The sequence below is a fragment of the Cololabis saira genome, chromosome 10 (genome assembly GCF_033807715.1).
Source record: "Cololabis saira isolate AMF1-May2022 chromosome 10, fColSai1.1, whole genome shotgun sequence".
Lineage (NCBI taxonomy): Eukaryota > Metazoa > Chordata > Actinopteri > Beloniformes > Belonidae > Cololabis > Cololabis saira.
The window spans coordinates 30,120,198-30,134,710 of NC_084596.1; the positions used below are offsets into that span (position 1 = coordinate 30,120,198).

A 14,513-nucleotide genomic window follows, 5' to 3' on the forward strand; every position below is an offset into this window, starting at 1 on the left:
GTGGTGTTTATTAATCACCACTGCAAACGTTCCCCCTGACAGAAAAGAGCAAGGATCAGTCATTAATAATCTTAACACAAGCGCCGCAACAGTGACAGCTGTGAGAAACGTTTAAGATGGGAATTAATTAGACTGTCATTAAAGTCTTGCCAGCATTCATATCAATTTCCCATGGGTAGGGTGTTTCTACCCTCAGTGTAATAATGGGATGTAGAACTTATGATTTCAAGACTATTAATGTATTTGTTTTATTGCCATTATGCAACTGCATTTAGTTTTTAATAGGAGGCTTTGACTTCTGAGCCCAGATGAGCTCAGTCCTGCAGAGTTTGTTTAGGGAAGTGTGTCAGTTTCTGCCCGTTACATCACTGTTACCCGTCTCTTTATATTTGTAATGATGCGGGCTGTGTTCCCTCATCCCCTCGCCCTAGATGAGACGTCCTATGAAGCCGGCATAAAGGTACAGCTTCACACTCAGTCAGAGCCACCTTTCCTCCATGAGCTGGGCTTCGGGGTCGCCCCCGGTTTCCAAACGTTCGTTTGCACCCAAGAGCAGAGGGTAGCGTATGACTGACTGGGTTTGCTGCATGCTGCAAAGTACCATGTTGTCAAATTGCTACACACTCATTAAGTACGAGACTTTCATCTGCTAGTCCCTCTCCCCAAACCCCCCAAGGAATGGACTCATCCTTCCCTCCCTCTGTGTGGCTGAAGCAACAACATGCAACAGCATCTGCAGTGTGTCCTTGTTGTCATTGTCAGCCCTGTTTACTACATTGCGGTATCGAACAGCAAATGTGTTTCAGTCCTTCAAGGCATTTTTCTCAGTCTGTTTCCTCATCAAAGCCCCTGTCTGTCTCTTTAGCCCCTCATTTATATGTACGGCTCTGTAGCCTTATTTTTTTTCTTTTTTTGGTTTGGCTTTTATGTCTCAGTGGTGTAATCCAGACAGTGTGATTCATTAGAGTTAATCACCCATGATAACTCTCGCCTCAGCCTATAATTTCACCATATATTGCACCAGGCTTTTCTCTCCAGTGTATGTCCAGATATGAGGGACTGTAGGTTAGGAAGCAAGTCCAATAAAAGCTCAATCATGCTTGCCAGTTTAAATCCACTCCCTCAATGATTTGCGCTCAATCTCTGTCACTTTCTATTGACTAAATGACTATTTGACTTTTGGAGTTGGCCTGGTTAGAACTGGTGGGACTTACAGTGAGCCTTAATGTGACAATGGCAGCACAATTCCTTCGTGGGGTTTGCCAGGAACAAAGCTGCGACATCGATTTTTTTCGGCCAGCTATTGTTGCAATTAGTATTTACTGTATATGCTTAAATAATCAAGCACGCCTCTGCGGGCTTTTATGTACGTACGTAATTGGTCTATTTTGAGACGAAATGAGTAGTAGGCGTTAATTATGCTTAATGAGTGTAAAAACAAAACGTTTACTGGGAACTAAAAGTCGTGTTTATGGTTAGAGGTCTTACCAGTACACAAAAATATGAAGCCTGTACCGCACACACAAAAATGCACTAACATACGGGGTAAAGGCGAGTTTAAAAGCCTAATGACTAAATCCTTAAAGTTGAGCTGCTAAATATTCCCCAGGTACGGATGAATTTAGAATTCCCTGGGTTACACATAAAGTAAGGACCTGCCCGTAACCTTTTAATGAGAGTTAACCTCTAATGACACAGCAAGCTGACTCTGATTGTTAGATTCATAGGGCTGTCCAGGGTGGTTTTGTAATACACTCATGGGAGGAGATCAGAAAATCTATGCAGATGATTACAATAAAACCTCCAAATTAGCTTCTATACGGTATATTATTCATCAGGATTTATCTTTTCTTAAATAAAAATACTTATTAGCATAAAGCAGCGTGTTATGCTGTGCTGTATAAAGTCTGTTGAATTCATTTGTTTGTAAATGTTAGACACGTAAACTGAATTGTTCTGATCTCTGTTCTCGGGGTTGTAAAATTTGTCCATTGATTGTGGTGTCCTGTCTGAAACTACATAACTTTCAGGTTCCAACTCTGCAGCCTGTCTCTATTCCCATGATACTCTGCTTCCTACCAGGAACTAGACCTGCATCAGTAATGTTATGCATGATGTATGCTTGCTGCAATACTGTTGTTCTGACCGAACAGGCACTTTTGTCTCAGTGCACATTATCATTTAAATGCATCTGTGTCTTTTTTTTTTCTTTTTTTTTTCTCCCCTTTTGAGATCTTTGTGTTTGGTTTTGTGAGCTTGTCAACTTCTGCTGCACTGGATTTGGATTTAGTTTTTCCCTCTAATCCTCTGAAGCTGCTATACTGAAGGAAAACATGTTCTCTTTGCTCTTTTAGCTTCAGTACCTCCCACCGCCTTGGGGAGATTGCAAGTCTACTCCGATAGACTCTGAATTCTTCTCCACATACAGCATCACAGCATGCCGCATCGACTGTGAGACCCGGTACCTGCTGGAGAACTGCAACTGCAGGATGGTTCACATGCCGGGTATGAATGCAGACCCGCCTTTCCTGCGAAAAACATAGTTCTCGTGTCCTTCTGTAGAACTTCAATAAGTAATGACTCCTCTTGTTATATTATTCCATACAGGGACTTCAACAGTTTGCACACCTGAGCAGTACAAAGACTGTGCTGACCCAGCTTTAGGTGAGCCCACACACTTGGTATTCAGTATGAAATATGAGTGCAGTATTTTTGCATTAATGCTTAATTTTAGAGCTAAGCAGCAGGATATCTAGGTTTTATATAAGACAAGCTGCTTCAGCTGGAAATCATTTTAATCTCAGTGTGCTGAGGCAAAAATGATGAAATTATTGTAAAAAAAATAATATATATTTATATAACCATTTGTTATGTTACTATGTACCACTGATTTAAAAAGAAAAAAGTTTTTTCCTCCTCCTCTTCTCTCTTCAGTCATTATATTCTTTCATGGAAAGTGAACGATGGCAGCAAATGTTATTCTGTTGTGTGCAGAGATATTTTTAGCATAAACTGAGCACCTCTGTATGCAGATTTGTTTGATTCTTCTTAGAGATCACAATATTTTTTAAATGACTTTGATCATCCACAGACTTTTTGGTAGAGAAAGACAACGATTACTGTGTCTGTCAGACCCCCTGCAACATGACTCGCTATGGCAAGGAGCTGTCCATGGTTAAGATTCCCAGTAAGGCATCTGCTAAATATCTGGCTAAGAAATTCAACAAAACTGAGCAGTATATTGGGTAAGTATCATTTAGTATCAGTCAGTTATTTAGATATGGCCTCTTTTCTTTCCTCTGTTGATAGATGTATGCATTGTGGCATAGCATGACCGAGGTCTCCATCGTTCACCTTCAATGTAACAATAATGAAAGAAAGTAAACTCAGGAAAAGAGAGATATATTTTCATGCAATATCACGGGACGTAAAATCGACTACATGTGGTCTTGTCTGTCCCTTCTGCAGAGAAAATATACTGGTGTTGGACATCTTCTTTGAAGCCCTGAATTATGAGAAAATTGAGCAGAAGAAGGCCTATGAAATTGCAGGGCTTCTCGGTGAGATTTTAACGATTTCATGTTCCCCGTCGTACATTTCACATTGTGTATTCAAGCTTGTTGCTTTGAGGTTTCTTCTTTGAACTTGTGAAACAGGCTGAGCACATTTTCATAATCTGATGCTCTCGCAAGGGCAGCGGGGTTGGGTCTGATGAGAAGTTGGGCCTGCATGGACACTTTTGACAATTCTGTACAGATTACTCTGAGATAAACCGAATTAGATGTGACAGCGCTGGGAAAGGTTTTACGCACCATTGTTCAATTACTGTACCTGCTCATATCTGTTAATCTCGTTTTCTCTAGGTGACATTGGAGGTCAGATGGGGCTGTTTATTGGAGCAAGTGTTCTAACCATACTGGAAATATTCGACTATTTATATGAGGTAAAGTGCTGCCTTTTTACTTTACAAAATTATAACTTAATGTCATATTGGCTCTTCCGCTGCCTCTTTAGCATCCTCTAAAACAACACGATTAAGTGTTTGAAACTTGAACAGTGTTCAGGTATATTCCCCTGACTTACTTTATCAATATCACTTTCAGGCATGAATACCAGAGAAATTCTAAGAAAACTTCCACATAATAAAGTTCAGACTTTCGCTTATAGCATGTTTACATCAGGAAGTACAGTACTGGGAAAGGTTTCATGCACAGTACACATTTTTTTTGTGTTTCCATCATTAAAAGTTTGCAACCATACCTAATAACTGCATTATATTGGTTTTTGGTACCTTTTGGGATACCAAAATCAGTGGTATGATACACTTACGATGGAGCTAGAAACAGTCAGTGTATTGTTTTTTTTTGTGCAAAATGATGCACCATTCTGAGTTCTTCTTTCAAATTATGCAGAGCTCTGTGCGGGTGCAGTGCAAAAGCAGCTGCAGTCCTCCTGCCAACACTCTTGGCGGTGGAAACACCAGCCAGTCCGTACAGAGCCAAACTGAGCTGCACCTCTCAGCGGAATCATGGTTGTAGTTATTCCTCATACATGCACCTCGCAGCCAGAAGTTAGTTCTCTGCAATAGAAAGTCTCACATAATAAAAAGAAATAAAGAAAAATCACTGTGGTTGAGACTCCCTTGTGACTGTTTTCATGCTTATATCATTGCCCTATAATTGGACATGCCATCACAATATCAACAACAGATGAATGGAAAGCAAAATGTCAGCAAGGATGAGCATGATGCAGCATCTGAATCATATCAGCACATGCACACTCGCCATAAATGCTCCAAAGGATAAGCTGCTTGGTTCATGAATGCACTCGCTGATTTTCTGGACATCTTGCCAGGCAGATGGTTGGGCAGTCTCAGTAATAAGTCTGGAACCAAGGCTGAGGACATTTGCAATCTTACATAAGGTTCGTCCAGAGAGTTTCAGAACTTCATTAGTGAACACAGCCCAATGAGTTCATGTTAGAAGTGAATTCATGCATGTATCTTTGAACCATATGTGGTACCATCAGTGAAATCAAACTGAGTTCCCAGGATGTAACTTCTTTTGGTTCACGCTTATAATTACACAAAATCATCCGTCTTTGACCACTGAGGGCCATAACATTAAGTAAAAGACATGTTTGTCCTATTAGTGCTTACAGCCACACTTTAAACCTGTTCAAATTAAATTGCCATGGCAACTTCCAAAGTACTTGGGCCCCTCCTCATCGCTGCCTGCAGCTATTTTTCGAGGCCAATTACCTTTGTTTTTAAACCACATAAAAATCTGTCACTGTTGTACTTTAAATACAGTCTGCACTACTGATGTTTAATTCTAATTGAACAGATCATTTGTGAATTGTGTTTCTTGCTGAGAGAGAAATGAAAAGATTTGTACAAATGGGGATTATACAAAGAAGCGACTGGTTAGTTTAGCATAAATCTGTTTACAGGTAAAAGTAGACTGGCTTTGTCTTAAAGTAACACAATCTGCCAGCTGCCTCGAATCGACGAGATGATCTCAAGCAAGATAGATACAGGAAGGAGCTTTAAGCCTGGGATATACTTGCAGGTCAGAACGCGTACGCATCATGGCCGCCACGCGTATTCTGCATTCATTTGACGTGTCGACGTGCACGTTCTCAAAAAGGGCAGTAAGCAGAGCAACAGTTGGAAAAGTGATTAAATATTTAGTAGTAGAGGTAGTAGCAGCGGTAGTAGCAGTAGCAGATTAGAACAAACAAGTTTAGATGACGGGACCAGCGCCACTCGCGGCCACAGCGAGAACTGCAGGTTGCGTACGCGTTCAGTGTCTTTTCTGAGAACGTGCACATCGACGCATCAAATGAACGCAGGATACGCGTGGTGGCCATAATGCGTACGCGTTCTGAACTGCAAGTATATCCCAGGCTTTAGAACTTCAACCTCTTCAAAAACTGCATATTCTTGTGATATATTCTTTAAACTAAAAAGCTTCAGATAATTTTTAGATGTGGCTGCAACTGGATTTTGTGCAGAGCAAAATCTTTCTTCATTCGGCAAGAACGCTAATTAATGAATGTCCCAAAATACTGAATGTCATTGACTGTGCTGTGATTGACCTGTGAATCGTATTTTTCCGATGTTTTTACATTTAGGTGTTTAAGGATAAGGTTCTGGGTTACTTCATCCGCAAGAAACGGCCACAGCGTTGTCAAAGCGACAATCTGGTAATTTCTTTTGTGTCTTATTGAGTGAAATGAATGTGATTTCTTACGAAATGGACTCTCAACAAAACAACAGAATGTCTGCTCTCACTTGAAATGCTTTTACTGAACAGAATCAGAGAGAAAGAAAAGCCACACCTCTTTGACATCAGTAGTTCTCATGCAGAAACAATATATTTTGCTGTAAAGCATAACACACACACATTGTTTCTGCTGCACAGTGTGAATGAATAATCACAGCAGTAAAAAACATGCAGGCAGCGCTCTTATTTACATTGTGAGAAGCAGCATAAATTATTCCGTGTGATAATAAAAGTCTACAGCAGTTGCGTCTTCTTCAAGCTTTTATTTTTTATTTTTATTCTAGTTTTACAAGTACCTTTCTGTAATTTAACCTCAGTTCATTGATGTGCAGAAATGAAGGGTCCGACATGCCTTCCACTTTTCTCCATGACTCATAAACTGCTCTTATTATCTGAGGTTATGATCCTTATCTCAGTTAGTCCAACACACTTTACAGTATTTCCACTAAAAACGGTTGCTTCTCGATGTCACCTTCAATCATGTAATTACAGTTCACTTGGAGCAAGAAAAGTTGTTACTGCACCTCAGTTTTACCTCTTGTGTGCAGCTTTTATGCAAAGAAATTCAAAATGGATTCATGTGAATGTAGAACAATGAAAATCAAGCAGATATGAAGCGTATGGAGATTTTTTTTTCCACATTTTATGATTGGCTTGTTTTCAAAACCGCCAAAGCTTGTTAGCTTTCTTGGTAATGGGAGGCATTTGCCCTGAGCCGTTTACATTTTGTCCACTCCTTTTACAGGGCAGTTAAGAAATTAATTATAGCAGAAATATTTTTTCTAAACGCCAGGATGAGCTGTTTCCCTTGAAAAGAGGTGGAAACGAAACATGCTGTTTTTATTGACATCGTTGCATCTCAAACTGATGTCTTTAATGACCTTGCTTTTTTGACAAAAATATTGTGCAGTTTTTTAAGAGGTGGAATCGCTGACTGGAGTTGGGGGGAAAAAAGCATTCAAAGGGACGATTGTCAAATGCAGAAATTGTTCTTTTGTCTGTGAGTTTATATAAACCTGTTCTTATCACGCTTTCTTGACAGAATGTTGGAAACATTATCAGAAAATGTGTCGTCTCCCGTTTTTGGTCAAATCAGGAAGAAGCTCATCAGTGTTTGTGTCTGCATAAGAGCTGTGCTCATGCATGCTCAGTTGCCTCAGAATTTAGTGGCTATGGAGGGAAAATATTGTGGCATATACTGTACGGTGGATGGAAATTATGATAAGGTGCAGCAAGAACAAGGTAGATTGTTCTGGTCCGTGTTTTTGTGGGATTCTTACTGAATCGCTGGGAGAAGAATCATTAATTTGCAGCAGTGTACTTCATGTTGTTTTTTCCAAACACAATGCAAGATTTACAGTATTCTACCCCATTCATGTCATATGTTCACTTTCTTTTAATAAATCATGTCATGTGTATTTTCCAAGACTAAAACAGTGGTATTCTAAGCTTTGGCTCACCTGGTCCAAATTTCAATGTCTGTGAGTAGCTCAGTGACTAAATGTTTATGTAAAGGTCAAACATTTGTTCCATATTCTAGAAAAGATTACTTATCATCTTCTTATTCAGAGAAGTATGGGGCCCAAATCACAGCATGAGCCTCCCACATGGTCGGCACTCTGGAAATGTTCATGCATGCTTCTTGTAAAATGCTTTGTTTCTTTGTGATACTTGGCTCATCTTAGTCTATTGACAGATTTTGAATGACGCTCAGGTCAGAAGATTTCACAGGCCACGGCAGTTATGAATTCTGCAATATTTTCCCTCTAGATATACATGCCGTGTTTTTGTGGTTGTGGTTCAACTTTAATTTAATCTGTCCAGAGGTCAGGATTAGTTTAACAAATGTCCCAGACTTGCTTAGATGCTCATTTCCAAACTGCGGTCGTTGCATTAAATTCAGTAAAAAAAATACTTCATTAATCCCGGGCAGGAAATTAGATTTCTTTTTATTTCCAATTTTTTCCTGAAGATTGTTCTACAAATGCTATATTTTTGTAGGTTTCGCCACGCAGGAAAACAGTTCTCCACCACTTCACATTCCTATTTCCCTTTGGAGGGGTTAGTTTATTTGTCTTTTCAGAAATCCTTCCCTGTTCCATTTTGCAGCAAGTTTTTCTCATTCCCTCAGAGCACCGCCTGGTATTTTTAGCTGCAGTTTCTCTGATTATATTTTATTGCTATTTGGGCATCATATATTTTAATTTTATAGTGCCAAGCAGCTGAATCAGCTCATAGCTGAGGTCTGACACCTCAGTCAAGGTTTCCTGGGAACACCGAGCTCTTAAGATGCTTAAGCAGTAATAATGATACACTTATTGTTTTTACAATCCTGAGAAGGAGTTTTCATGTTTTTGCAGGCTGGTTCATCTTCTCTGCACTAAATTATTTCACAATGACAGAAATTTTGACCAGGGTTGCCCAGAAATGTGCATGTTACTGTAACCATGTTTCAACTACTCCATTGTCACATATCCACTCAAACTAGACTTTTTTTTTAAAGTTTTAAATTTAACTTTCACTTTCCTCAGTGATCACCAACATAGCTGGATGATAGTGCCTGGTTTTTGTTATTAAGACCCCCCCCCCCCCAAAATTCATTTTAAAATCAAGGCAGAACCCCTTTCCCACAGTATTCCCTCCTGCGTTTAATCTATGACATTTACATTGTGCTTTTAATTTCATTTCAGTCACCCTCACGCATCTTTCTTTTCATCATGTCTATTCCAGGATTTTCAAGAGAACCCAACCAGCCCTGGTGTCACGCCTAATCATAACCCCAGGTAGCACACCCGGTTGATAATAGATGCTCCCTCCCATGCTGTCCCTCTCTTTCATTCATACCTGAAACCATCCCATACATCATTCCCAACGATTTTGTTGGTTATCCACAAAAGAGGGGGTCATTTGCTATATCCAATGAGTATCTTATATCTACCGACGTGTCAGGGCAGGTCAGTCGTGATGTGTGTTTGTGTTCATTGACTCAGCTGAGGACAAGAGTTGGTTGGATTCTCTAAGATTTTATTCTCACTGTGCAAATCGTGCTACTTCCACTGAATAATGATGTTTTTTTTTCCCTCAAAGGTTAAAGTGCAGTTCTCCTGTGAAAACAGATTATATAATTATTCCGTTGTACAAAATGCTGATCCAAATGAGATATATTTCTGTCCCTGCAGCGCAGGGGGCATTTTAGAGGCAATGCATTTGACGCGTATGCTGGATAACATCACTAGCTGCATTACTTTGTGATGTTATCACAGGTCTGCATGTACAAGCTTACACAAAACACTTTTGTGTGTGTGTGCAGGAACTGTAAGTGGGTTTATAGCTGTTTGTTGCCCACACATCCCCAGTTATCTAATTGATTGGTACCTTTTGTACTCTGAGGGAAATAACAATATGCAGTATGTTTCACTTTCCTGAAGAATTAGAATTTCATGATAGTGAAAAAAACAGGACTAAAATATGCTGTTTTTCTTTCTCTTCTCCCTCCTCCATTCATCTCAACCCACTGTCCCCTCCCATCTCTCTCCGCTGCCTGTGAAACATATGCCATGTCTCTGGGAATCCAAAACATGTATTCATTCCCGCATCGATGTCCACATACATTTCTGTCAATCATCATTCACACTCCAACCCAAATCCCTGTCTTTGTTACTGTGACACTGAAAATCACCATACACTGTCTCCCCCCCCCCCCCCCCCGTTTTTATTAATTTTTAACATCACATGATTTTTTTCTTCTTCTTTATTCCTGCACACTCCTTCATGGTGGCTCTCATTTTACCTGTGACTCACCGGTTTCCTTCCATCCCCTCTATTCCCTGCATCGCGCCTCCCTTAACCTCGGTTGAACTCGTCTTCCCTCCCTCCCTCCCCCCTCTGTTTTGCAGAGCACATGTGACACCCTCCGGAGTCACTCGGACAGCCTTGGATTCACGCCGAACATGTTACCTCGTCACCCGACTTTAGGCAACTTCGAGGAGTTTGCTTGTTGACAGCATACAGTAGGGGGCTGGGTCGCGTCTGGAGACCTGACAGCAAACTGTGAAATCATTTGTGTATTTGACAGAAAGTGGTTGAGTTTATGCTCAAATATAGTACAGTTTAACAATGCCTGAATAGAAATAGAATACTATCAACAGAAAAAAAAAAAAAGAGAGACACCACTTCCAAAACAGAACTCAGGTTTAACTGCCTTGTCACGGCACCGGTGTTACCCATGTTTCATTTTGTGGGTTAGTCTTTTTGTTATACAGTTACTTTACAGCATACCTTTGGTAAATGTGTGCAGAAGAGGGTTTTTTAACTGTGCTGAGATTCATACTGCTGTGCATCAGTCAATCAAAAAAAAAAACAATTGTGGACTGCTATGTGTAGCAATGTTAATCAACAGTGTAACGCCTCCAGCATCTAATCAATGCTGTGTATCCAGTGACCTTATATTTCACCTGTCACTGTCACTGTTTAAATATACAAATGTTTTTTTGTTTGTTTGTTTGTTTTTTTAAATCTGCTCCACTTTGAGTTTATTGTTGGTTAAAAGAGCTAAAATGCTAAACTAGTGTTAAACGTTGCCTTTTGTTACATTGAGGCTATGAATTGTCTCATTGATTAGAAGACTGTGCTTTCTCCTTTTAAAACCTGGGGAGGAACTTTATTAATTGTACATATGCAACCATTACACATTTAGTTTCACGGGGGTCCAAGGACAATTAAGACTAACACTGAATGGTTTTGTTGACTGGAGTAATTTTTACACACATTGCAATCAGAAAAGAAAGCCAGGAGGAGAAAAGAAAAGCAGTTGATTGTATCGTCACATAGCTGACATTTCATTTCATTTCATTTAAGTGGCATTTCCCATTTTTGGGAGGCACTTTTAATGTTATCAGTCCCTTATAGGGACCCTATCTTCTTGTACTACTTCAGATGAAATGGTCAGAAGCCGCCCCTCTTCACCCCACTGGATGCAGGATCACGTGATAACATCGGTTCTGATCACTGATAAATATAGAGCAACCTATAGAGTGATTTTGTTCTTCAAACTTAACCTTTTTCAGTGTCTTAAAAAGCAAAGTAAAAGGTTAATAAAAAATTGCATGGTTAAAATGTCATCTCTTTATCCCGTACTCAAGCATATGTGGGCAGTTGTTGCAGACCCACTGCTGGTTTTATTATAATATCCGCAAAGACAAACCCTCCTGCACATGGAACATAGAGGTTTTAAAAATATGTGCACATCAGAGTGCAATATAATGGACCCTAGTGCATAAACTGGGAGGCAGGAGGGAAAAAAGGAAAACGAAAAAAAGGATTAAGTAAAAACCCTTCAGGAAACAGGATATCCAAAAATCGAAACAAGGAGAAACACTGTGCTGAAAGATGGGTAGAGAAACAATGGATTAGCAGGGTAAGGAGGACGGACGTGGCAATATAGAGACACACTAACGAGGGCCAACCATAGACTATATAAAACAATGGACAATGCATAAGGTCGGGTGACAAATTGGTTCCTGAAGAGCAGTTTTGAAGCACCCTACGCCCCATGTAAACCAAAGTTTCCTTCTTCAGCAGATCCCTTTCACTAAATATTTCCAGAGCTGCTGGCAGACTTTAACAACAGAATATTCCATTTAACACGTTGACCTGACAGCGAAATAAAAAGATTATTATCACATAGAGCCGACACTGGGTTAATACAAACGGATGGTTGCTTGACTGAGCGCAGTACCATGTCTATTACGGATGAGGAAGTGGTAACGGCGAGCCATTGGCTGAGCTGACTGTCAATCGATCATACTAGAAATAAATGTAATGCTTTATATAAATTCTCCTGGTGTGGTGCAAAAAACAAATAACCCCCTTCAAAGTTGTTATGGCTATGAAATCAAACGATTGAGACCAAAACAGTTTTTTGAACCAGGCTGTAAATATGTTTATTTCTGCTCTAAAGTTGGACATTTTAACATTGGAGTCAATGGAGATTGACTCACTTCTGCAGCCAGCATCTAGCGGCCAGTTGAGGAACTGCAACATATCTTTAGTTTCGCCTGATCCTCAACCCTGAAGTTGATGGTTGGAACTAATATATATATATATATATATATATATATATATATATATATATATATATATATATATATATATATATATATATATATATATATATATATATATATATATGGTTGGAACTGTTGGGCCAACTTGAAACAGGCCAGAACAGGAATAACAGGAAGTTGGAAGGAAATCGCACACAAGAAACCCTTTCAAAGTAAAACAGGAAGCACGTTGAAGAAAAACAACTGGACAAACAGATGCTTGACCAGAGGGAAAAGAGTAAGACTAAACCTAGAATAATCCAAAAGATCAACAAAACAACTCCTGAAATAACAGAAAAACAAGACACAGAAATAGGGTTGTAAATAAAAGAGCACAGGAAACCAAAACCAAAATCCTGGAATAGTACAGTCCATGAAAAAGTATGTGTGTCAGCCTATGATATCAGCCTATGGAGTCACAACAAATTTTACCAATAGCCAGCTAACTTAAATTCACCACCTTTAATTACTTTTATATCAATACAAAAGCAGATATAAAGCCAGTGCAAACCTAACCACAGACCCTGTACAAAAAGATGGACATAATCTGAGATAGTGACTGTGTGTATAAACTTTGAGCTTGGGATATTTACCACCGTCATTTCAGTCTTTTGTTACAGGACATTACTGATGAGTGGTTGCTGTGCATGAGACCAGTTTAAACCATCAGGTCCACATGACTGCATCTCCTCAACCCAAACCCCTACACTAAAGCATACACTTTTATTAGATTTGATCGTTGATTAGGCCATCATTTTCTAAATTTCCTTCTGGTTTGAAAGACTTGAAAATAGCGAGTGCTGGATAAGAGGAGAAGCAAAAACTGACAGAAGTGTGTGAAAGACCTCCTGATTCACGGTGGAGTGCACTCAAGCGGCATAGAGCAGCAGAAAAGGGAGAGTGTAAAATAAACACTCGCCCCATGTGGATAGAAGGAGAGAAAAAGAAAAAAAAGTTATTGTAAGGCGATGTGGAAGAGGTTGAGGGCTGCTCCTGCCATATTAGTGAAATTGATAGAAAACTTAATGGGTTGATAACATATAACCTGCCAACTTTCAGCTCAATGGAAATTTTGCCTTATGTTTCCTTTGATTTAATATTAATTTCCTTTTTTTTTATTGTTTATGTGTCTCACCACCTTTTTTTAATCATGTCTTAAAGGTATTCATCAGCACAATATGTGATAGTAATCTATTCTCTAAGAAATAATAAAGGCTTGCTGGTGACATTCCTAAACTTGATAGAAATGTGTAAATATTTGCAATCAAATGCCATTAAGAAATTCCATAATGATCATCTGAAACACTTGTCTTATACACACACAAACACAGTTTCTATGTGGGTGAACCTCGCCTTTCTGGGGATTATAGTAGTTGAATTTAAAAGAATTTGCCTCAAAACATCACAACAAGCATCCACCTCAGCCCCATTCAGTTTAGTAGATTTATATAAGTAATGCATTGTACAATTTTACCACTGTATCCAATTATTCTCATTATTATTATTACTCCGATATATGTAATAAGTCACAAATAACAGTTTGCGATGTATAAATGATTAAGTATAATAAACTATATTTACCCATCTTAATTACGCACATAACTTTTCTTCTAATTTTTGTGTCAGCTTACTTCCTCTCTCGTTCATGTTCACACTGTTATTTAAGTCCTCGACAATACAGTAACGGACTTGTAAATACTATTTGGTAAAAGTCAGAAAATCTTTTTCTTTTTTTTTATGTGAAAGTCAAGTAAGTGGTGTTCCTAACACTGTGGCTTTATTACTTTGTTGTTTGTGAATTAGATGACTGACTGTTGAAATGAAGCACAAAACCTTGGAGATGAGCCATCACTTGAAAGCCAATGACTGGACGTCTACGGTTGTGACTGCCTTTGCAGCTCTAGTCTTAACTATTGAACACTGTTACACATGATGTGCCCACAGCTTGAACATGACCAGGAACAAGAGCAGAGCCAGAGGCCACCTTCAGACAAACTTTTGGAAATTTTACCTTTCAGGAAACAAAAAGGGTAGATCAGTGGTCTTTTTGTCACGAGCAATAAATGCACTAAAATTAGATAGCACTGTAATCAGATGGACATGAAACGATTAAAAAAAAAAA

At 39.2% G+C, this 14,513-nt stretch overlaps 1 protein-coding gene across 5 annotated transcripts in view; it reads left to right on the forward strand.

The window, feature by feature from the left end:
- The window catches only part of asic1c (acid-sensing (proton-gated) ion channel 1c), a 131,754-nt gene extending 119,416 nt beyond the window's left edge, over nucleotides 1-12,338 (forward strand). For 2 of the 5 annotated variants that reach the window (XM_061732492.1, XM_061732489.1), the window contains exons 3-11: nucleotides 432-559; nucleotides 2,355-2,505; nucleotides 2,608-2,664; nucleotides 3,092-3,245; nucleotides 3,469-3,560; nucleotides 3,864-3,943; nucleotides 6,136-6,207; nucleotides 9,018-9,070; nucleotides 10,184-12,338. In XM_061732492.1, coding sequence (XP_061588476.1) covers nucleotides 432-559; nucleotides 2,355-2,505; nucleotides 2,608-2,664; nucleotides 3,092-3,245; nucleotides 3,469-3,560; nucleotides 3,864-3,943; nucleotides 6,136-6,207; nucleotides 9,018-9,070; nucleotides 10,184-10,262 — 866 coding nt within the window. In that variant the 3' untranslated portion in view covers nucleotides 10,263-12,338. The remainder of the gene's footprint in view (nucleotides 1-431; nucleotides 560-2,354; nucleotides 2,506-2,607; nucleotides 2,665-3,091; nucleotides 3,246-3,468; nucleotides 3,561-3,863; nucleotides 3,944-6,135; nucleotides 6,208-9,017; nucleotides 9,071-10,183) is intronic. The other 3 variants (XM_061732491.1, XM_061732488.1, XM_061732490.1) reach the window with 2 other exon arrangements.
- The last annotated feature ends 2,175 nt before the right edge of the window (nucleotides 12,339-14,513 follow it).